The sequence below is a fragment of the Erpetoichthys calabaricus genome, chromosome 18 (genome assembly GCF_900747795.2).
Source record: "Erpetoichthys calabaricus chromosome 18, fErpCal1.3, whole genome shotgun sequence".
NCBI classification, from domain to species: Eukaryota; Metazoa; Chordata; class Cladistia; order Polypteriformes; family Polypteridae; genus Erpetoichthys; species Erpetoichthys calabaricus.
The window spans coordinates 25240884-25263520 of NC_041411.2; the positions used below are offsets into that span (position 1 = coordinate 25240884).

A 22637-nucleotide genomic window follows, 5' to 3' on the forward strand; every position below is an offset into this window, starting at 1 on the left:
CCTTTATTGCCCCCGGAGGAAATTCTGTACGAAAGATACCGCTTTAGCCGAGGGGGAATATTGTACCTCAAAGATTTATTAGCTCCGTATATTCGAAGTCAAACTCGGCGAAGTCGGGCTCTCACAACCACACAGACAGTAGGCATTGCTTTGAGGTTTCTTGCAAGCGGCACTTTTTTTATATACTGTAGGCGATGCGGAACAGCGATCGAAAAGTGCAGTTTTCCAGGCAATTCGTAAAGTCTGTTTGGCTCTGAAACATTTCCTTCAGGTTTTCATTGTGTTTCCTGGACACCTGCGTGTGCAGACAATAAAAGAGGCGTTTCATGCCATTGCATGTAGGTAATACACAGGTAAAAACATCCACAGTTCCACGAAAAATCCCACAATCAGCCTAACATTCTCATTACCAGGATTTCCAAATGTGATTGGGGCACATGGGACTGATCAGAGTGGAGTTTGATCAAACATTATTTGGAAAGTGTACCTCTCCTCCTGATGAATAATCAGACAGTGTCTTCATCAAATATTTGACCTTAGTTAATATCTCGTTGGTCAGACACAGGTTCAAAGGATATGACATTCCCTGCAACTGACCCAACGAAAAAGAGGGCTATATGGAACATACCTATAGCACACATGGAGGACAAATATGCAATGACCATCCTTTACCTGAAATTAAGTGACCACTGCATCCTGCCACTGGTTCTGAGGAGGAGCTTCCCCCTGGAATGCCCTCAGAAACAGGGCGATGGGCATTTTGCTGGAGAGCCAACTCTTCTGCAGGGGTTAGGTCTGGACCGCGTGGACCTCCACCTGTTTTTTGCTTGTCTGCCTCCTTATTAGCTTTAAAATTAATGTTTTTTATATTATATATGATTCTTTATGTCAACAATTCTTTAAATAGTTATATACCAATATTTACCAGTTTGAAGTATATTCTTGTACTTCACTTTAACCTGTTCCCATGTTCTCCTTGTGCTCACATTTGATCTGGAATTATGACATATTAAATAATAATTAATCTGACACATAGGAAATGAAACGTTGCATTCACTAAGTACAATGTACACTACTTAGCGTTTAATTTTTTTGGCCACTTTTTGCCAGCCGTCTTTTCTGGTCTGGCCTGCTTTTGCAGTGTTACCGCTTGTGCATATTAAATCTTGAAATTCTTCGTGTCCTTCGAATAAAAGGTCTTGCGCCGCGTGTGTGAAAAAAAATGCGCCCGTTCTTTCGTCATTTTGTTACAGCCTATCAAAGACTTGCTGATCATGTTTTCTAGACTCAATATATATGGGCTTTTCACTCAGCGCGGGCGCGCGCATTCATCTCGTATGATTAGATCCAGCTACACTAATCTAATACACATCTGCGTTTGAAAAACCGACTTATCTGGATGAGTTTCACTGGCATTAACTCATTCAAGATGAGGCACCTGATCTCGGATGGTTTAAGCGACGTACGAAAAATACCCCCCAGGCCTGGAGGACTGCAGGTTTTCATTCTAACCCTTTTCCTAATCAGTGACCAGTTTTTACTGCTAATGAACTTCTTTTCCCTTCCTTTAAATAGCCCTGTTTTTAAGGATTCAGTCCTCTGATTTGATTCTTTTCTTCAATAAACAGCCAAACAGACATGAGTCATGAAATGAGCCAACATTTCACTCCAACCAGTTTCTTAATCAGAACCGATTCTTGCTGTTAACTAAACTCATTATTCCTTCTTGCTGCTCTCATTCTGCCACTGCAGACATTTCCAAAACTTGTTTTTTCTAAGAACATCGTCAAAAAGTTTTGGTGACCTCAGAGATCAACCTTACTGAGACCTTCACCTTTATTTTCAGATACTGTGTGAAGGGCACAGATGAGCTGGTCATGTGCCAGCTTTTCATGTCTCATTGTATGGCTGCCAATCAAGGGAAAAAAAAACTAAGGGGCAAGAGTCAAATTAATTAAAACTAAGGCAAAAAAAAAAAATTAGCAGCAAAAACTGGTCACTAATTAAGCAGATGGTTAGAATGAAAAGCTGCAGCAACTGCAGCCCCCCCAGGACTGGAATTCAACATCCCTGAGAGGAATGGCTCCAATTTTATATGCATCAAGGGCTTTTGAGTGAAGCAAATAAAACATAGGGTGGCACAAAATCCAGACAGCAAAAACCCATGTGTACTGTACAATTTAAAATTTTGTAGACTGACAAGTAGCACCACGTATTTTAGTATAACACAGAAAAATGATAAACAGGTTGAGAAGAAAAACACACACAACTTTCTCTCCTCACTGCAACAGCTAACACATTGTAGGCCGTCAGCTTCCTAAAACATCTTAGGCAAAACGGATCAAACATTTGTAGTCCCATAATTTGGGAGAAGTGCGTCAAAGATAAGCCTTTAATATTGCCGAGAGGTCAGCACTGCATAAAGATCACTGCCAGGCACTTAATCCCATACTTTACCCGGATGAGTCCGAATTTAGCAAACTTCAATGGCTGGCAGGCTCTTCTGGTTTTCATTTTAGGAAGTCAGAGTCACCAGATTCTGAACCCGGGTTTGAGTCAAGTGACATTTTCTACTTCCAGTTTGTTCCCAAATTTAAAAACACAAACAAACCCACCCACCACCATCAGGCAAAATTTGACCCAGCAGTGCAAATTTGTATTCGAGACTGCATGTAGGATTTTAACTGCTGTCTGTTTCCAGTCATTTTCTAACCTGAAGAGGGTCGCGGGGGGTCTGCCAGAGCTTATCCTAGCTAGTATAGGGTGCAACACAGGAAAAAAAAACTCTGCACAGGGCAACAATCCATTGCAGGGTGAACACACATCCACACTTGGGCCAGTTCACCTAACCTGCAGGTCTATGGATTAGAGAAGAGCACAAACACCCAAAAATAAAAAAACCCATATGGACATGGGGAGAACATGAAAGTTCCACACAAGGAGGACCAGAGACACGTGAACCTGGTTTCTTTTCCACAAGGCCGCAGTGCTACCACTGTACCACAGTGCTGCCCCCCCCAGCCTATTGCTTATTTAATAAAGACACTTGTAAAGACTACAAAAGAGCGATTGACAGCATCTAACTAAAGGCAAAGGCAGGTACTGCCATATTAATTAGCTCCAGACTCCAAACACATGCAAAACAGTGTTTAACAATCAAACCAACCTGCAAATATTATGCGAGTAAACCTTTATAGCAAGACCAGTTATGCAAAGGCTTTAATTACAGGTACAATTTAAAAACTTACAAATTAATTCTCTAGAGCAGGAGTGTCAAACTCCGGTCCTGGAGGGCTGCAGGTTTTCATTCTAACCATCTTCTTCATTAGTGACCAGTTTTTTCTGCTAATTATCTTCTTTTGCTTTAGTTTTAATTAACTTGACTCAGGCCCCTTAGTTGGTTTCTTTTTCCTTAATTAGCAGCCAAACAATAATGAGACACAAAAGAAGCCGCCACATGACCAGCTCATCTGTGCCCATCACACAATATGTGACAATAAAGAAAGGTGAAAATCTTTCGAAGGTTTATCTCCGAGGTCACCAAAACTGACGATGTTCTTAGGGGGAAAAAAAAAAATAAGTCTTGGAAATGTCTACTGTGGCAGAATGAGGGCAGCAACAAGCCATGGAATTAAATAACGGGTTTAAAATTACCAGCAAGAATCGGTTTCTCATTAAAAGATTGGTTGGAGTTTGAAATCCCAGTTTAGCTGGTGATTTGTCAGCTCATTTCTGTCTGGCTGCCATTTAACGAAGAAATGAACAAATTCATAGGACTGACTCCTTAAAAACAGGGCTATTAAAATGAAGGGAAAAGATGAAAATTAGAAATGAAAACTGGTCAGTGATTAGGAAAAGGGTTAGAATTAAAACCTGCAGCCACTGCGGCCCTCTAGGCCTAGAGTTCGACAGCCCTTGTGTGCGACAGAGGTGTCTTGTGATGTTGACAGCAATAAGACTACAAAACACGTTGCTTGGAGATTATTTTAGAAATGCCATTTGTACATTGTTTAAGTGCCGATCACTCTACAGGATGTTGCCCCTTCAACTGCATTTGTGTTTGATCACAAATATTACAACACGGAAACACAACTTGAGATTTCTAGAATAGTGAATGTGAACTTTTAAAAGCAGTCATAATCCCTCTGAAGGGCTGTTCCATTTACTCATTTTCAGGTATCTACTTCAACCATTACCGAGTGATAACCCCAAGACTGGGCCCTACAATATAACTAAAAGACCCCCAATCAATAGTTTACTAAATTTGCAGTGCATCCCAGTTTCTGATGATCAGTGCGTACATGACGAGCTGCACCCCAGACTACAGAGACAAAGCTTCATTTAGGCAGACTTTGCTGGGGACCACACCAGTGGTGAAGTCAGAAATTGCAAAGTGGGGAGGACCTGTAAACAATTGGGTGGTCAAGCTGCAAGGTCCCGAGGTGGCTCTATTCATTGCTGATCTATCAGAGGTCCATTGGGGCGAGATGGTGTTCCCTTTTGGAAATGAGCAGCTCAAAAGACTGAATTGACCCAAGGTCTGGGGTCCATCTTAGACATGCACAGAATCATTACAGTGGACACCTGGACCACACCAGATCCCCACACTACACAAAATACCCCTAGCTTATTGGCACAAGGCAAACATTCCACAATAGACAGTTGTAGTACTGTACACACAACCATTGGGCAACAAATGCCATCCACTACCCCCCTTGGTGTTCAACACCTCAAGTCACCTTGTCGATGGACTTCCTTGCGAACGGCTTCCATGCCACCCCGCTTCTCAATGACTTCATAGATCAGCTGAGACATCTCCTTGTTCTTTAGGTGCCGTTCTCGAATGCCCACTTTAACAAAAAGCTGTTTCAAGTCCGGGTCCATGCGGTTCATCTGTAAAGCAAGAGAATGCAGTTTAAAAAACGTATGCTTGGTCATGATGAGCAAACTTAAAAGGGAAGGAAAATAAAACTGAAGTGGGACTCCAGCTGTTTGCTCAGTGCATAGCTCTGCTTTGCAAAAGCTTTAGTATTAAACAACCATTAAAACATCAGAATATCAGCTTACTATGGGATGGCATTTAATCTTTGCAGTGATGCAGGTACTGCTTTTGCATTCTATAGACACACCATATTGAATCCTTTGGAAACCTTTATTACAGATCACACCTGCAATACACTCCTTACTGTTCTCAGCCTCATTCTGCATTACAAGATCAACAAGACATACTGAGATGGCAATTCAAACCAGTATGTACACTGAATCTCAGATCATGAGCATCAAACAAGCCCAGCAGTTGAGCCCCTCATCACTGGACCACTGTGCCAGTTACACCTTGATTTCATGCTGTAGTACCCTCCAGATTTTCTGAACCAATATTTTTTATTACTCATTTGCTGGAAGGATAAAATCGCTAAGAGAAGGCGAATTTAGGTTTGCCAGTCAAGCTACTCTCTTAAAAATGGTGCCAAAATGATTCTTTAGAGCAATACCACGTGTGACCCTGAACAACCATCTATGTGATGGTACCAGAAAGAAACTATTCATTTAGATCTAAAACAGGTTCCATAAGTAACTAGGACTGGATTAACACATTTGTGGAATACCAGTACTTTTAAAAACACTCTTGCTGTACAGAATAGCGAAGACTAAACTTCAGGTTTTCTTGATGGGTTATCATCATCCTAGTAGTGCAACTGCTTCACCCTTGGTATGACATTAATCTGCAACCAGCCCTGCAAGTAGGTCCTCCAACTTAGAGAAAACTTGGGGGCTGGGGGCAAGATTGGCACTCCAGCCATCATTTTATAAAAAAACAAACACCACACCTCACCCTATTCAAGTGTGGTGCCGAGGTGTCACTCATTGCACGGCTGCACTTTGCTGTGTGGTGGGTGCGTCAACGGGTTGCAATCAGCGCATTCTCCGTCCCAACCTCGCTCTCTCTGCAAGTAGCCTGCTATACATTAAAGGTGCCGATTTTATCTAAATATAGAACCTTTTTAAAGAATCCTTCCCATAATGAAATGGTTCTTTTTCAAGTAAAGGGTCTACAAGGAACCACACAGTCCAGTATAGTGCCATTTTAGAACCATAATTTAAGATGGCAGCTTGGAGGACCACCCAAGAGAAAATCCCCAAGAGCATGCAGCTCACAGATTCAGTGATCAGGTCAGGTGTAAATGGGCTGGGGGGGGTGGGGGGATTGGGGATGTGCACTGCTGTGGTCTACCACACCACTAAACTCCCAGAATCACAACTAGAACAGGGACGGCCGGGGGAGCAGAAACCCATTCCAGCAAGGCAGTAATCCACACTGAACAGGATGATAAACCGCTGCAGTCCACACTTCCTAAAGATTCACAACAGAATGGATTTTTTTTTTTTTTTTTAAATATAAATTAGTAATAGCCATTCAAATCATGCAAAGATTTAAATAAGCCAAGACATCTTCATTATTCCTCTGTCTTTACATTTCCTTTTTACTGCCACGTAAATGGAAGTTTGGTGATGGGGTCAAATTTGCTGTGAAGTTCCTATTCAAGAAGGTCAAAAGTTCATTTTTAGCATGGCATATGTAGGTGTGTGCGGAAGGAAAATCAAAACTGATTATGATGTCTTGAAATTTGTAGTTTTGTATTGTGTAAATCTATTGGCGAGGGGAGGTGGGGGACTACATCCCAGCAAAAGATAAAACGTCATGAAGCACACAGTTTGAGATATCCATCCTTAATGCCAATGTACAATAAATTCTTCAGACAAACTGCAGCACTCTGGTCTTGCCACAGGCCCCAGGGTTACTCTTTATCGGTTTCAGATTTGTACGATTGTTTAAATTTAATTGAGATTTTAGCAGTCCCCTTAATTTAGTCGTGGGACCAGGCCTATTTTAATTTTCAAAATTATTGTACAAGTAGCTGGTTATACATAACTTAAAAATACACATACACACAAATTTATCATAGAAGATATGCCATAGTATGACAAACAAGATGTCGTCCATACTGGATGAGGAAGAGAAAGAAATGAACACAAAAACCAATTGATATGTAAAAGGTCAACGTAGACAGGGGCTTTAAGCCACCCTGTACCAATCTCTCCATCCATGCAGCTTGTTTACTTCATTTGACTCACGTTTAGTTTCACATTAAAATATTTTTGAAGTTGTTCATTTGACTCAATTTTGTCTTCATTTTATTCTTCACAATTCATACACGAGTCCATATTGTACAGTACAGTCGTTTCGATTGTAAAATGTTCCATTAAGCAATTACCTGTGATATCACTAAAGTGTATACGTTAGTAGGCCTATTGTATGGATTATTCCATACGAGGTTTTTTTTTTTCCGACAGAAATTTAACACTAACATTTATGACAATTAGTAGTGAATGCATTTTTGAGATCACGAAGACCTCGAAGTTAATGAGCATCGGACTGAATGACCGCACGGATCGAAAACAGGCCACCACGGTGTTCTTTCAGCGTTTTCTTTCTATTGTTCTTAACTAAAATCTCCATTGGGAAAGTGAAATACAAAACGATAACTTTCGATGGTATTTGAACATTTAGATCGATTTCCAATTTTGCTTTAATCGAAATATGCGCAATCGGCAATAACTCTAAAACAAACCCCGTAATACAAACCCCAATTAGCGACGATACCTCTAGAGTGATAGCTCGATACTCACATTGAAGCCCGTCCTTGGGTTCCATCCAACGTGGCTCACGTGCCTATAAGGGGGGAAAAAGACAAATTAGAGGTCACCAGCAAGGGACAGCATTCAGCCACCATCGTATTCAATAATCGGGACCTACAACAGACAGTACTGGGCATCAAGGCAATAACCAGAACCAGCTGGGACGTAGGCAACTTCACGACCTGCCATCGACAGACAAGGCCGACTTTTTTTTTTTTTTTTAATATATATAATTTATAACATAGCATTTAAAAATCCAATACTTACTTGAAATCCTTCGGCGTGCCGATGTCAGATTTGTTCAGTCTTCTCTTACTGGAGCGCCGTCTTTCTACGCTTAGAAATCCGGTTGTCTGAGGTTGTGGTTTTGGACTCGACAAAGGAGAACTCGCTTGGGTGAACTGACCTGATAGGAGGAGTGATAAATTAATACTAATAAAAAGCTGTAAAGCAAGACAGACATAATCCGCGTCTGAAACGCGGATGAAAAGTCAATGTTGTGCTGGTTTTGTACTCCGTAGTGTAACGCGGAGCTGTGATCGAAAGAACTCACCCCATTTCCTCATAATCATTTTAAGAAAGTGTCGCATGGCCCCAGCATTATTATTATTTTTTTTATTCTCCAAAAGCGGTATTTGCCGTTGCACCCATTTATTTGGTAGTGTAATTATCCAACGCTTCTGTTGGAAATCTAAGGTAAAGTGTACCGATCAGGAGCCGCTTTATTTAAATCCGCACCCCCTTCTCAGGCGGTTTAAATCGCCGACCGTTTGTTCGAAGAGGTCACTTTTAAACTTTACTATGCGCAGCCCAGTGGTTGCTACCAAAACAGCTGCGTAGTGGACGCATTGACACACGAATGCTATTTTAACATATTATTTACCACCCGCCATTTTTTATGCAAGGATGAAATAATTTTCCCAGATACACAATTAAACTTCTACGTTTAAAGAGAATATCTTTTCTTTTGTGAAAAATCGTTTAGTTTAGCGAAATTGCGCATTTTTCTAAATTCTATATCGCGCAAATTCAACATTAAGTCGTAAAATCGACAAATCATCCAGACAATGATTTAGAATATTTTCGTGGTCTCTCTTTTACTTTTAGTTGGTAGATGTCAGTTTACCTAAAATGTTAACAATCCTTAAAAGATCCATCGTTTGTTATTCATGGAGAACTGATCATTCACCTCCTGCACCAAAACGAAGTGAAACGCCCGTCAGGCCCTTAAGTGCCCCTCATTGAGCCGCACCTCCAATTAACAAGCTTTTCGGTAATAATCAGTGTAAAATGTGGCCTTTCTGAAGTCGGTAAATATAATCGATAGAGGCTCGCAGTGTTTGTGTAACAGAAACATAATAACGCGGTGGCACTGCCCCCAAATAGCTGTTAGAAGGCTACCACTCAGTGACCATTTCAGAGGATGCCGTCATCGCCTTTTAGTCTCCCATCTAATGGCCGTTACACGTCACTTTCATAGCATCTGCCGACTTACTGAACTCGCTTAATCCAATCAGGCCCGGTCTTAGGTATTATGGGGCCCTAGGCGAAAGTGGGGTCCAGGGCCCCCCTGGAAGCTCAGTGAAATGCGTGAAAATTAGACCAAGGAGTCGATCCGGGGCCCTAGGCGGTCGCCTACTTCGCCTATGCCTAAGGACGGGCCTGATTGGGACAAATAATGCTGTAGTATATTTAAGTATATATGACAATTGCTCACTCGGACAATTTGTTTTGGGGGCCCCCAAGAAGGCGGGGACCCTAAGCTATAGCTTGTGTAGCTTATACGTAAATCCTGCACTGAATCCAATACAGTTATGATGCGGCTGCTAATACATAAGAGGCTTCTTTGAGTCTTGTCTGCCACTGCCGCGTTATTTATTAATACGATTTTATTGTTAACTAGTAGGTATTTCATACAGACTTGCATTTAAAAATTCACTGTTCCTGTTTCGCCTGTGTAACAACTGTGCCGTAAAGGAGTGCCCACTTGGACTGCTCCAGTTTTGTTCATTCGTGTACAGCCTCAGCCTGCTCCCTCCAATGCAGGTACACAAGGTTAAGAGGCCTAGAGCCTCCTTCACGTCTGTGTCCCGTGTTCAAAGCAATTCACACTCACGCACACATCCACACTCCGACATGGAAGCCTTTAATCATTCATTGGGTGCTGCAGTAAGCTGGAGAACCTGTGCCCCCCAACAAGGAAAACGTATTAGAGCTGAGATTTGAACCCAGGACACTGAAGGTAGTATCAAGCGTTGCAAACCGCTGAAGATTCTACTAACATGTTCCAGTAATGTCTCTATGAATGTCCCTAAAATTGTTCTTCCACATGGAAGATGGGTTGTCCAGCTACTTAAGACAGCTACATATTTTTAAAATAAAGTTGCTTGATTCACATTTGGTTTGTTTCTTAATAGCTAGATTATTCCGATAGCCCATCTCTCTCACTCATATTGATAGCTATATGTATTATGAAGGTTCCATCTTAGTTTCATAACTCTGAGTTTGTTTCACAGTCCCGGCATTTTCGATAAGTCTTCTAACTACAGCCTGCAATACCTATGACGTCAGTCACAAAACTCCCTTTGAGTCGGATAATCCTCCCACAACCCTAATCTTAACCAGAGTGTAACGGGGCCCTAAATGTTCACCAATATGATGGTTGTTACGTGACTGACGTTGAGGGCGTTTCGTGATGTCATTACACGACTGACCTCATAGGTACAGCGGTCTGAAAGCAAATGCACTCTTGGCGCAAGTCTCAACTTCAGTCTTGAATGCACTTCCTCTAGGAATCCACTAGGTGTCATCAGGGGTGTATTTCGTGGTTTAACTGAAGGAGTTCAGCTCAGTCGATAACGGCGATTTCTTTTGGAATTATGTTTACAAAGGTCAGGTCCAGGCGAGCCCCCCAAGAGAGATTTCTGTTAATCAGCATGTCTGAGTAGGACGTGGCTGTCGGCCCTGGTCTGCGGCTCTTTGCCCTCGTCCTTTACGACTGCGCACAATTCAATAGGGTAGGGTCCACTGTCATTATAGCCTGGGAATATGGATTTCATGGCTTATCTACATCTTATAAATAATTAATAACACACTGTACACCTTATGGCAATATAATTAAGTCTGTTTTTACGCTAATTTATATAAACAATAATAATAATAATAATACATTTTATTTATATAGCGCCTTTCCCATGTTCCCATACAGTTTAACACATAAATAGTTCTTTTTAGCATAACTTTCCATTTTTACTTTAAACAGATTACTATTTGGACTACTTGGACTTGATTCACTTAATTTTAAAGCTGTGGTAACTACCCATGATTTAACAGAAAGCCAGTTACAAATACAAAACTTTGGCTCACATGTGAGTGTCCATCCATCCATTATCCAACCCGTTTTATCCTAACTACAGGGTCATGGGGGTCTACTGGAGACAATCCCAGCCAAAACAGGGTGCAAGGCAGGAAACAAACCCCGGGCAGGGCGCCAGCCCACCACAGGGCGCACACACACACACACCAAGCACACACTAGGGACAATTTAGGATCACCAATGCACCTAACCTGCATGTCTTTGGACTGTGGGAGGAAACAGGAGCACCCGGAGGAAACCCACGCAGACACGGGGAGAACATGCAAACTCCACGCAGGGAGGACCCGGGTCTTCTTACTGTGAGGAAGCAGCGCTACCCACTGCGCCACCATGCCGCCTACATGTGAGTGTGTCAAATAAAATAAGATGTGAAAATTTTAAGATCATAATTACATTTTTTCCAAAAAAGTTACATTAAATACATTGATTAAACAAATGCAATGTAGTTAATTTATTCATATTCCAAAGTATACAAGGATAAGTCGATAATTATCCACACTTTTGCTCATTTTGTTTGAGTTGGCTGTCCAGCTTTCTCCAGGCACGTGTGGTGTGTCCATGGATGCAGTGCTGAAGTTTCCACCTCGATGAGTCAGTTTTCCAGCAGTAAACCTGGCCATTCCACTCTTTGTTTGCACCAAAGAAGAGCAGTGAGCAGTGATCTGGGACTGAAGTTGTACAAGGGGCCAAAATCTTCATGGATTCATCAGAATCACAGTACAGACAAAGCTGTCATCGGTAGTGGACATGGACAAGCATACCACTACTTCTTCGTGCTTAACAATTGTCCAACCATTTTTTAAATTCTCAGTCCATTCGTAAACTCTTTGCTAGGGTTAAAAAGAAATAGTCTCCATATTGTGCTGAAAGCCTTCTCTAAATTTCAGCCCCTTGGTACATCTTCAGCCCATAGTTTCACTGCTGTCCTTTGTGGCAAACAGAGCATGGAGAGGCCATGTTTACTCCTAGAAACAATAAGAGAACTGTAAGTTGGAAACTTTAGCACTATGAGCCCAGACAGACACGCCGTGTTTCCACGTGTGTGCAGGTTAAAGTGGCACAGCCAACCCGAACAGAATTGTCACAACCCTCATGCACAAGTTCAATTGAAGTATGGCTATTCATAATATTTATCCCATTTAGCAAGTAATCTAATATGACACTACTTTAATTTTATTGCTAAGACAATACCTATGTGTAAGAGGCATTTAAAAAGTTTGTGCCAATTCATATTTTGAAATAGCCCTTTGTAGGTGGAATACATTTTGATACAGAAATATTCCTTACATAATTTAAATTATTACACTTTGTATTTGTCCTGTGCACAATTTCCCTTGGTTTATATTCAACTTTTTTAATTAGGTAGCATTTTGACAGCCTGGAGGTTATTAATGAGTGCTCTGTAAGTATTCTAGTTCTAGTTTGGCTTGGTCCATCTCATAGTTGCACGTTACAGCATTAAACTGCATGTTCAAGTTTTTTGAAACTGGCAACATGTTTCTTAATTCATTTTGTTTTATTGCTGCCTCCTTAGCATTTGCCATCTCTCCTATGTTCTTCTGATCCCATAGCTCAGCTGTTAGGTGTTTAATATGTTTTGTCAGATCAGTGCAGCGAACGCAACCCAACTCTTAAAGCCTTCTTGTATTGTGACATGCACTTAGTCTCACCTGCTTTCCTCCTTTTAATCTTCTGTAGACGTTTGATCCTGGCTTCAATGAAAATCTTCAGGTTCTCTGCTTCAGCTTCATCTGCAAAATTGAGTGCCACCTGGAAGTTCTGGAGGGACAGAGACTCTACGTGACAGGTTTGTAACACACCTCAAGCATGCTTCTGGCAAGTCGGTCTCCTCGCCATACCTACACTTTTAAAAGTAAAGGTGCCAGAGTGGCTCTTCAGAGTGAAGCCACAGGGGAACCAGATTTGGTTCCAGAAAGAACCATCCACATGAAGGTTCCCAAAAGAAATTCTTCCTTAGATACATAAGTGACAAAAACAGATACATAATAATAGATATGTGACGCGTTCCTGCATACAATAACAAAGCCTAAGTTCAGGTTTTCTCGAACCATCAGTGTTCTTCTAGGTAGTTTATTATCCAGTACGGGGCTTTCTCTTGTCTACAAGTTAAACATCTTTTCAAAGACCCAATTTCTCACGCACAGAACCCTTCCCAGAATGAAATACTGTATATACTTGCGTTTAAGTTCTCCCGTGTATAAGTCGAGCCTTGATTTTACCGTATAATTTCTAGTATTTTATAATGTCGGTTGTATAAGTTGAATGCGGAAAACTCACGCTATTGGTCCAAGAGATTATAACATGCTAACTCCCACCTGAGAAAGTAACCACGGAACACACTGCCTTTTTCTTCTATGTATTGTTCTTACATGACCCCACGGTAATACCCAAACTATTCCGAAGCAACGTTTGCACTGTTTTGTGTTTTTTTTTGTATCTCACACCCTCATACACCTTTATCGTAAGAGCATCCCTTATCTACGATGGAGTGTTCGATCAGAAGAAAATAGGAAGCTGGTTTTAAATTAAACGTCATTGAAGTAGCGAAAGAATTTGGTAACTGTGCTGCTGCAGCAAAATTCGATGCGTCTGAGAAACTGATGCAAGATTGGAGGAGGCAAGACGATGCAAGAATTAAGTGTCATATTTCTGAATGGGTGTATAAGTCGGGGTCTGATTTTATGATCGATTTTTTGGGTTTCAAGACCCGACTTATACGCGAGTATATACGGTAATTCTTTATCAAGTTATACGGTAGTTCTACACGCGAGGAACCACATAATCCAGTATGGTGCCAATTTTGAACCATTATTTGTAAGAGTGCAGGCCACAAACAAGTGGTCTCCATCCACCCATCCTTCAGTTCAGTAGTTAAACTGGCTGAGAGAGAAGATGGAGTAAAACTGGGAAATGTGACAGCTGTCTAGGAAAGATTTGCGACTCCACTGTAGCTTCCTTAGTGTTATGTTTACCCCTTAGAAAAATGAGCAAAAAATATTTCCTGTTTTTTTTTTTTAAATAAAAAATATTATCGGTAACCGAAACATGTAAACATCAAAATATCAGCTTTAAACGGAGTAGATAAAGGTATGTCTGGAATCCACTGCTGTACTTTTGCAGGTTTAGTACATGTCCTTTATGCGACATGTCACCAGTGCACAGCCTGATGTTCCACTCGCGAAAGTAGCAGTGGTGTGTTTGTTTGCTCACTTAATGTTTTTCTTCTGTTGCTTGAGCACGTGAGGGTAGAATGTCAGCGCCTGATCTGTGCAGTGACCACTGCTCAATGAGTTATTATCGGCTACCACAGTGTCAGGCTTAGTGACTTCAACTTTTCCCTCAAAACAAACATTAACAGTTGTGGCATTATGAACGGTGCCTAGGGGGCTAACATCTTTCTTGTCCTTCTACTTGATCTCAATCATTTTGCCTTTTGGCCACATAGCTACTGTAGCTGCATCTTTTCCAGGTTCCCAAAAATCAAGCAGCTACTGAGTTGGTAAGATAGGATCCAACATGAGTCAAACATGGAACAAAACAAATTTCTCTGTCCAATAAAGTTCATTTTAAAAGTTTAGTGAACATTTAAAAAGGAACAAATCACAAAAATTCAGAAGAAAAGTTATTATACACGCAGAATAAAAGGTAAAAAGGAAAAAAAGGTTTCTCCTACAATCTTAGTTTTCTGGTGTTAAACTTCAGTTACTTTCTGTACTTAAAGGATGTGTTATTTCTCAATGCAAACTTACATAGCCTTCACTCAGTACATTCAGTATATACGGTTTGTCATCCTGGCATTACCAACTGCTAGGCAGATTGTAAACTGAACTAATCTGTAGTCAAAATGATAAGAAATAATTAGAATATTCCATTTTCAATGAAGCTTGTGAGGGTTATAATAGACCCTCCCATTGACTATGCACTAATAAACAGACAAACATTTTAACATAACCTAACTAACAAACAAATGGCCCTTACAGCTGCTGAACCTTCAAGTGACTGAATGCACCAGGCATATCACGGGGATTCAGTCGTCCAGTGCCATCTACATCAGTTTCACTAACCGTGTCAATGTCTGACGACCAAGTCGCATTGTCATCACTAGCTCTTAGTTCAGCGAATGGTTAATGTTCAGTTTTCTCTACAGCCTTTTTTTTTTACAGGCCAACTGTGTGTTTTGGTTGAAGGCTCCACCCCAGTCATGAATATTGATAAGTTACCACAGACTGGTAACACACACAGAAATATGCCGAGAACCATAGATGGAACAAGTTACCAAGTAGTGTGGTCCACGGTAGGACTATGGCGACCGTCCAACATGACTTGATATTATTTTGGAGGAATTAAGTGGATAGGACTGGCGAGCTTGTTGGGATGTATGGCCTGCTCTCATCTAAACCTTTCTAATGCTCTGATTCATTTATGAAGGGTTAATTGGGGGGGTCCCAGACCTGCTGTATTATGGGACTTGCATCCATCATCCAACCTAGTGGAGCTTGCATGCTCTCCCTGTGTGTCCATGGGTTTTCCTCCTACTTCCACAAATAACAAGCTGATTACGGTAGCTAGTGATTCTGAATTAGCTGCAGTTTGATTGTGAGCGTGAGTGTGTGTGTGCTTGTGTAAGGCCAGTGATGAAATAATATTTGTGTCCAGGGCTGTTTCCTTGTCCCCACTGCTGCTAGGATAGACACTGGCTCCCCACAACCCTGACATGGTTAAGCAGGTTTGACAGTTTGTTATGCTAAAATGTCTTGGTGTTATTAACCAATAATTTTCAGGAGAAAATGGCAGAGGGTGCCAGCATTTTAGTCTTGTAAAAGCATTTACATGTTCTCCCCTCCTGTGAAGGTGGCACCGTCCAGCTAGCCCTAGCACTCACCCCACCCAAGTCCTCTGGATTGTCGTCTGCACACATTCCACAGATATTCTGTAGATAATGGCATATGCCGCCATCATTCATGACCCTATAAAACTAGTCCCTCACACATACTGCAAATTGCATGTGCAGATTTGTGGTTTTCTTTTTCTTTTTCTGTTAACTGTCCAGTGAGTGTTTGCAAGATACTTACCTCTCCAGGGAATGTGTGCAGGTAGGGTCGAGGAGCCTTGTACCTGAACTCAAAGTAGAGCTCCTGCTCCCAGACTAGCTTCTGAGCCTGAGGGAATGGAAGGAACACAAAGGAAAAAAATCTTATTGTGTGGATGTTACTGACTAGTTCACATCTGTATACCAGAGTTGGCATTAAACTTCAGCCAAAGGAAAGCCAAGCTGCATGGTGACACTGAGCCCATTAACATTTCTATTCGTGTTAGTGGGTGGGCAGCCTGCCAGGCCAGGGAGGGAGGAGGCAGCATGGATGACACCCTCAGATATTTCTCACACCTGATACCAAATCTGCTCACTTTCTTGCTCTGAATTTAGGACATCAGTTTCCCCAGGAGAGTTTACTGCCATTGAAATTTAATGAGAGAATCTAAAATGTACGCAGTATGCATTTTTCATACCAGTGCATTTAAGTAACTGTATTTTTTATGGGATATGCTGCCTAACAGAAGGATTATTTAACTACTGTTGCATACTGTTTGACTGGCAGCTTATTTATTTTATGAATGATGGTGATAGATAGATAAAACTTTATTAGTCCCTTTGGGTAAATTTGGCTTTTTACAGAAGCTCATTAAGTAAATAAATATATAAACATACACACACACTCTGGTCTGAATATACTGTACACCAGAATGACTAAAAAGAAAGAAAAGTTCTGACTTGGCTCTCACAGTCCCAGTTCTAGTGAGACATTTACACAGATAAACTGCTGTTGGTATAAAGGAGCCCCCCAAAGTGTTTCTTGACACACTTCTAAATAATTAATTAGATGAAAGTCCTCAGTGTTGTTATGTCCGAGAGAAAATGTGCAGCATTGTTCATAATGACACTCAGTTTTGTTTTAATTCTCTTCTTTGCTACGACATCAAGGAGGTCCAGAGTGCATCCCATAAACTGAGCCTCCTCTTTCAATTAGCCCGTTGGTTTGGTAGGCCTCTCTTGACGTGACGTTGGCAGCCCAGCACACTACAGCATAGACAATTGCACTGCCCATCACAGAGTTACAGAAGACGTGAAGGATGTCACTACACAAAAGAGCCTGCTCAACCACTTCTTATAGAGTTCCTCTGTGTTCCGAGACCAGTCCAACCTGTCACTGATGTGGACCCTCATGTACCTGTAGGAGCAAACCTCCCACTCAAAGTATAATGTGACCAGACATAGGGGCTCTTTGGGATGGTGAAAGTCAATAAGCAGTTCTTTGGTTTGGCTGATGTTAAAGTGCAGACAATTCTCTTTGCACCAAGGCTCAAAGTTCTCCACCTGACACCTCTCCTCTGTCTCATCCCCTTTATCAGTACACCCCATAAGTGCAGAATCCTCTGAGAATTTCTCAAGTGACATGACCTGCTGTTATTTTTTTTTAGTTGGAGGTGTATAGAGTGAAGAGAAAAGGAGACAGGACTGTTTCTTGTGATGCTGCAGTGTTGCTCACTCAGTCTCCTGGTCTCACAAACTGTGGTCTGCCTGACAGATAGTCCATTATCCAGGCCACCATAGGCTCATCCCCCTGCATATCTCTGAGCGTACGCCTTAATAGAGATGGCTAGATGCTGTAGATGGCACTGGTCAAATCAAAAATGGCACAAGCAGTTTCTTTGTTTCCGTAGATAGAAAACAAAATCTGCAGGAACTAAAAATAATGCAAAACCAAAAGACTGCATGAATAAAATAGTGAACTAACAGGGTCGCTTTTCGTCCAAATATTCTTTATAAGTAGATTAGATATCTGATCATTTGCCACCGTAAGGAAATGTCTATCCTCTTCCTAACCCAATTATCCAGTTCCAGGTTCCAGGGAGCCAGTGCCATCGATGGCATCACTGTGTGTAAGGAGGCATCTAACTCTGCACAGCACACCAATTGTTCTGACACTGGGCCAAGTTATGAAAGCCCCTGCAGACACCAAACTTTCAAAGGGTGGGCAAATTCCAGGCCCGCAATTCAAAGCCAAGAGCTGAGAGACTGCAATAATAACCAATGCACCGCCAAGAAGAAAGTGTGCACGTGCTTCATGCAGCAGAGCGTCCCAAGTGACCATATTTTCCATTTTTGCTGAGGCGGCTTGTTTTGTGCTGCATGTTCTGACCGAAAGCAGGAAAATTTCTGAAAAGCAGGCACTCTACAAATCACTCCCATGGGAAGGTGGTGTAGCTCAAAGTCCCAGGCTCTCAATATTCAACCAATGACTCATTTTGACAGAGAAAAATCAGCACATTCCTTATTCAATGCCAAAGTACCCAGATAGCCAAACACTGGTTAACCTTACTAGTAACACAATGAAATTTCAGAAAGAAATAGCTTTTTCATAAATTGCACAGTTTTACTAAGCTCTTCTCATGAAATGGAAACGAAGCAATAGTAAACACATAACCATGGGATGGGATACCAGGGGGCACAGAAGTTCAAAGCTGCTGATCTGTAGTCTTATAAAAATAAGTGGAAATAATTAAATAAATAGTTTGGCTGAGTCTGAACAATATCCAGTCGTAACCTTCACTTGGCCCTGGAGCATGAAAGCAGAGTTCAGTCATCATATACTGGTTACTGGCTAGAAATGTATTAGACTTTTTTAGAAATTCATTTTATAAACTATGCTATCGATCAGATGGCAAGACAGAAGAATGGTTAGTGCTACTGCTTCACAGATCCATCATCCTGGTTTTGAATCCTGTGGTTCCTCCACGGCTCTTGTTTAAAGTGCTCCTTTTTATCTTTTTTGTTCTATTTCAATGATCGTGTTTTCCATTGCTTTTTCTCCTACTAGGGGAACACTGACCTCCAGCCTTAAAATAAAAGGGAACTGAAAATGCATGCACCATCTTCTGGGGGTTTATTAATTGAGCCTCCCATAAATGCAAAATATAAGGAGCTGTAAATACCTATTATGTGCCAAGTCTCAGGCAGGGTTTCTCCCCTGGCTGAAGTTCCAATTCATGTCTCATGTATCTTTTGTTCATTTATGAGTCTTTAATTAAGAGGTGGCCTTAGGGGTGTGCCAGGCCTAGGGCTGACCAACCCAACGCGGGGCTGGTTCCGTCAAACGTTACCTGTTACAGGTATGTGTTGACTGTATAAACTCGTGTGCAAATTTAATAAAAATAATGTTAACATACACTAGATTTTCTCATTACAGTATTGAGCTAAATTTTTGCAAGATAACACACTGACTTTATCAAAATATAACTAGAGAATATAACTTGACAAATCCACTCGATTGGGACACACAGACCTCAAAAGCGGGGCCCCCTTAGGCGCGGGGCCTGAGGCGGTCGCCCCACTTGCCACCCCCAAACGCCGCTCTTGCTTTAATTTATGCTAATTATGAGCATCATTCTTTATTTTTGGCTTGGTTATGTTTACGTATATAAGCTGGCTTTGCTATGTTCCGTTTGTTTTGTGGTTGGTACCCAAAGAGTCGGGGTCACCTGCCCATCTCTCCCTTACTCCCTCTACTCTATAAATCTTGTTTGACTTGGGTTGCCTTTGTTACAAGTAATTAAATTCTGTGAACAATAAACCTTTTCATATATACTGTATAAACATCTACACGTGGAAGTGTATGTGTTTGTCTGGCCCAGAAGTGAGAGGTGGAGTCAGGGTTAGGGCTCCACATAATTCTTAATAACACAAGTGAGTCCAGCACCTCACCAAAACGAAACCTCAGAAGAAAGACAAAGTCGCTAAGCTGCTAACATCGGCAAAACAGTATCCCTTTTACTTTTCCTCACGCCACTAATACACAAGCGATGCGAGCACATCGGCAACACGGAACCTCCTAGGAGAGAGATGCCCAGAGTAGTTCCTTTCAATTACCTGACATCTCAACATTTCAATTTTTTCTCTGATGATTGCAATAGTTTCTAGGACCCTGGGCTTTTTTACAGCACAGGCTTACACAGTTAGTTATTTATAAAGATTCAGTGCTTGCTCTTATTACTAGCTGGGGTTTGACAGTGATATCCCCCTCTAATGAGCATTACTGGAAGTGTTTGGGACTACATGATTTGGAACCCTTGTTGCTTGGGACTCCTAGGTCGTGACATTAAGTGTTTTAAGTAGTTTCTTCTGTCATTTCCTGTCAAAGTCATAATGTCTTTTATCAATTCTGGTGGTTCATACAGAGCAAGCTGAACAGTTCTATTCAGGCATCACATTCTTTTGTTTTCAGTATGAAAAAGTACAGTGGAGTATGTCTGTCATGTCGATGAGCCATGATGTTAGCCAGCTGCTCAATGGCTCTATATTCAGGCGTACCTCTCGCTTTGATGAGTGCTTCAGTGTCTTTTCATTTTATTGTTGCCAGTGTCATCAGTGTCTTCATCTTACTGTTTCTTGCTCTTCCTCCCTGTGTTTGGGTTCATGCACAGGAGATGTTGCCACTAGTGTGTCACCATTATGGTGTGTGCCACTATATTTTGCGATCATAATGACCGCTTTGGTGTGAGGACACAAGCACAGGTCCGCTTGTCCAGGCACTGCTCTGTCTCATGTACATTCGGTTTCCTGCACTTGATGCTCAGCAGATGGCACTACTGTTCTTTTCCTTGCTGCCATGTCACCCTCTTGAGCAGTTTGCTGTAAGAAAGACGCAAATCCCGCTAACATCACGGAGGTTGCTGCTACCCAATTTTTTTGCCTTACTGCACATATCACATCATATGTTTCAACATAAGACCAAGATCAAGATTCCAGCCCAAATGGTTCACAGACAATCACTTGACAAATGTATTTTACTTATGGATTGTTCTGTTCATTTATTATTTGTTGAATTGCATATTGTCTGTTCCATTTATTCTATTCAGTTATTTTAGTATCTGTGTATCTTGCAATTCTCTGCTGCTCCTTGAATTTTGTGGGTGGGTTCCCAAGAGGCGGGGCAACTCAGCCATCACTGTTAAGGGACCGCCCCCCAGCTCTATAAAGGTAAGCTGGAAATTGGTGCTCAGTGTTGTTAATCCGAGTGTACTCTGGTGTTGGCAGTCATAAGAATTGTTCACTTTTTTTGCTTTTAGTCTTTTCTTGAAACTTTTATATTTTTACAGATTGTGTTTTTGACTTTGGCAACTCATTTTCTGCTCTTATTGTTAAAAAATATCCTTTGGCTTTATGGCATTATCTGCCTTTTCTCTTTTTCTCAGTATTGTGCACATATCATGCGACAGAAAGTGCGGATTGGCAATGCGAATTTAGAATTGACATGCAGGTGGCCTTGGCTCTTTCAAAAATCTAGGGCTATGCAGTGTAATCAGTTCAGGTCAGATTAATTGTTATGTCCACAAAGTGTATTGAAAGTCTTATGCACACACTTCCCCAACACGCACATGCTGCTGCCTGGTGTGAATCTCACTCTGTAAGCTATGGAAAACAACACAGAATGCAATGGGCAAAAACTAGGTGTGTTTTAAGGTAAACAATCGGCATATGATTGGAGTGCACAGCTGTCATTACAGCAACTGTGTCTCTGTTATTCAGTGTTTGTGCCAGCATTTCCTATAAAAAATATACAATTTCAGTACACATGGCATGTGAAATAATGATTTAAGTACACATGTGTCACCTGCACAGTATTTGCTTTGAATTACGACAGATGGATATTTGAATGAGATGATTTCAGGACACGCTGACTGCTCTGCCATTATATCAAACACTCCACACACGTTTATCCAGAGGATCATTTGTTATGAGCCATGGCAAAAAGTAATTATTGAAGGTTAAGAACTGCAGAGAACAAAGTAGGATAATGTACAGCCTGACGCTACAGAAATGTAATGAACTGGGTTGGGGGCGCCTGGGGTAAATGTTAGAAGTCCAACCACAATGGCCGCTCTAAGCAGGCAAGCGAGCAGAAAATGAGTCCTTACATTAAGAAAATTATACCAAGAATTTGTGACCACATGTATTACTTCCAGTTTACTTTTCTTGTCAGAAATGAGGAAGGCACACTTTCTTAAATTAAAAACCTCTGATGCTTTTGCTTTCATGTTTGGACCCCTCATCTCTATTTTAAAACAGGATAGCTTAGAACACAATTATATGTGGCAAATTACAGTGTGCTATCAGCTTCTATTACTACTTTATTATTATTATCTTTGTGGTGAATCCTTAGTGTTAGTATCAGAACACTAGAAGCGTCGTCATGATTTTCAAAGAAAGTACCAAATGTCATCATGAGTGCCATTTAGTGGCTCAATGTTCTGTATAATCCTGAGGTCATTCATTCTCAAATGTGAACTGCCCGTGGGTGAAGGGGTAGGACACTCCATAACTACTCACATCCTGCTCTGAGGTAGGACAAATTCTCTTCCTAGTCACACTTTTAGTGCAGTTGCTAGGAGTAATTCTAGGACGCTTGATAAATACAGGCACTGGTCTGGTTTTTGTTTAACTTGAGGCCTGTTCGCCCTTTAAGCCATTTTGCTATTGCTGAAT

The 22637-nt window shown here is 41.3% G+C and overlaps 1 protein-coding gene across 1 annotated transcript in view; it reads right to left on the bottom strand.

Moving 5' to 3' along the window:
* LOC114668817 (actin nucleation-promoting factor WASL-like) overlaps positions 1-22637 on the bottom strand; it is a 32540-nt gene that overhangs the window by 3683 nt on the left and 6220 nt on the right. The window contains exons 3-7 of the mRNA XM_051921394.1: positions 16168-16254; positions 12745-12853; positions 7966-8104; positions 7690-7732; positions 4740-4893 (exon numbers count right to left, since the gene is read on the bottom strand). Of these exons, the coding sequence (XP_051777354.1) occupies positions 4740-4893; positions 7690-7732; positions 7966-8104; positions 12745-12853; positions 16168-16254 (532 nt within the window). The remainder of the gene's footprint in view (positions 1-4739; positions 4894-7689; positions 7733-7965; positions 8105-12744; positions 12854-16167; positions 16255-22637) is intronic.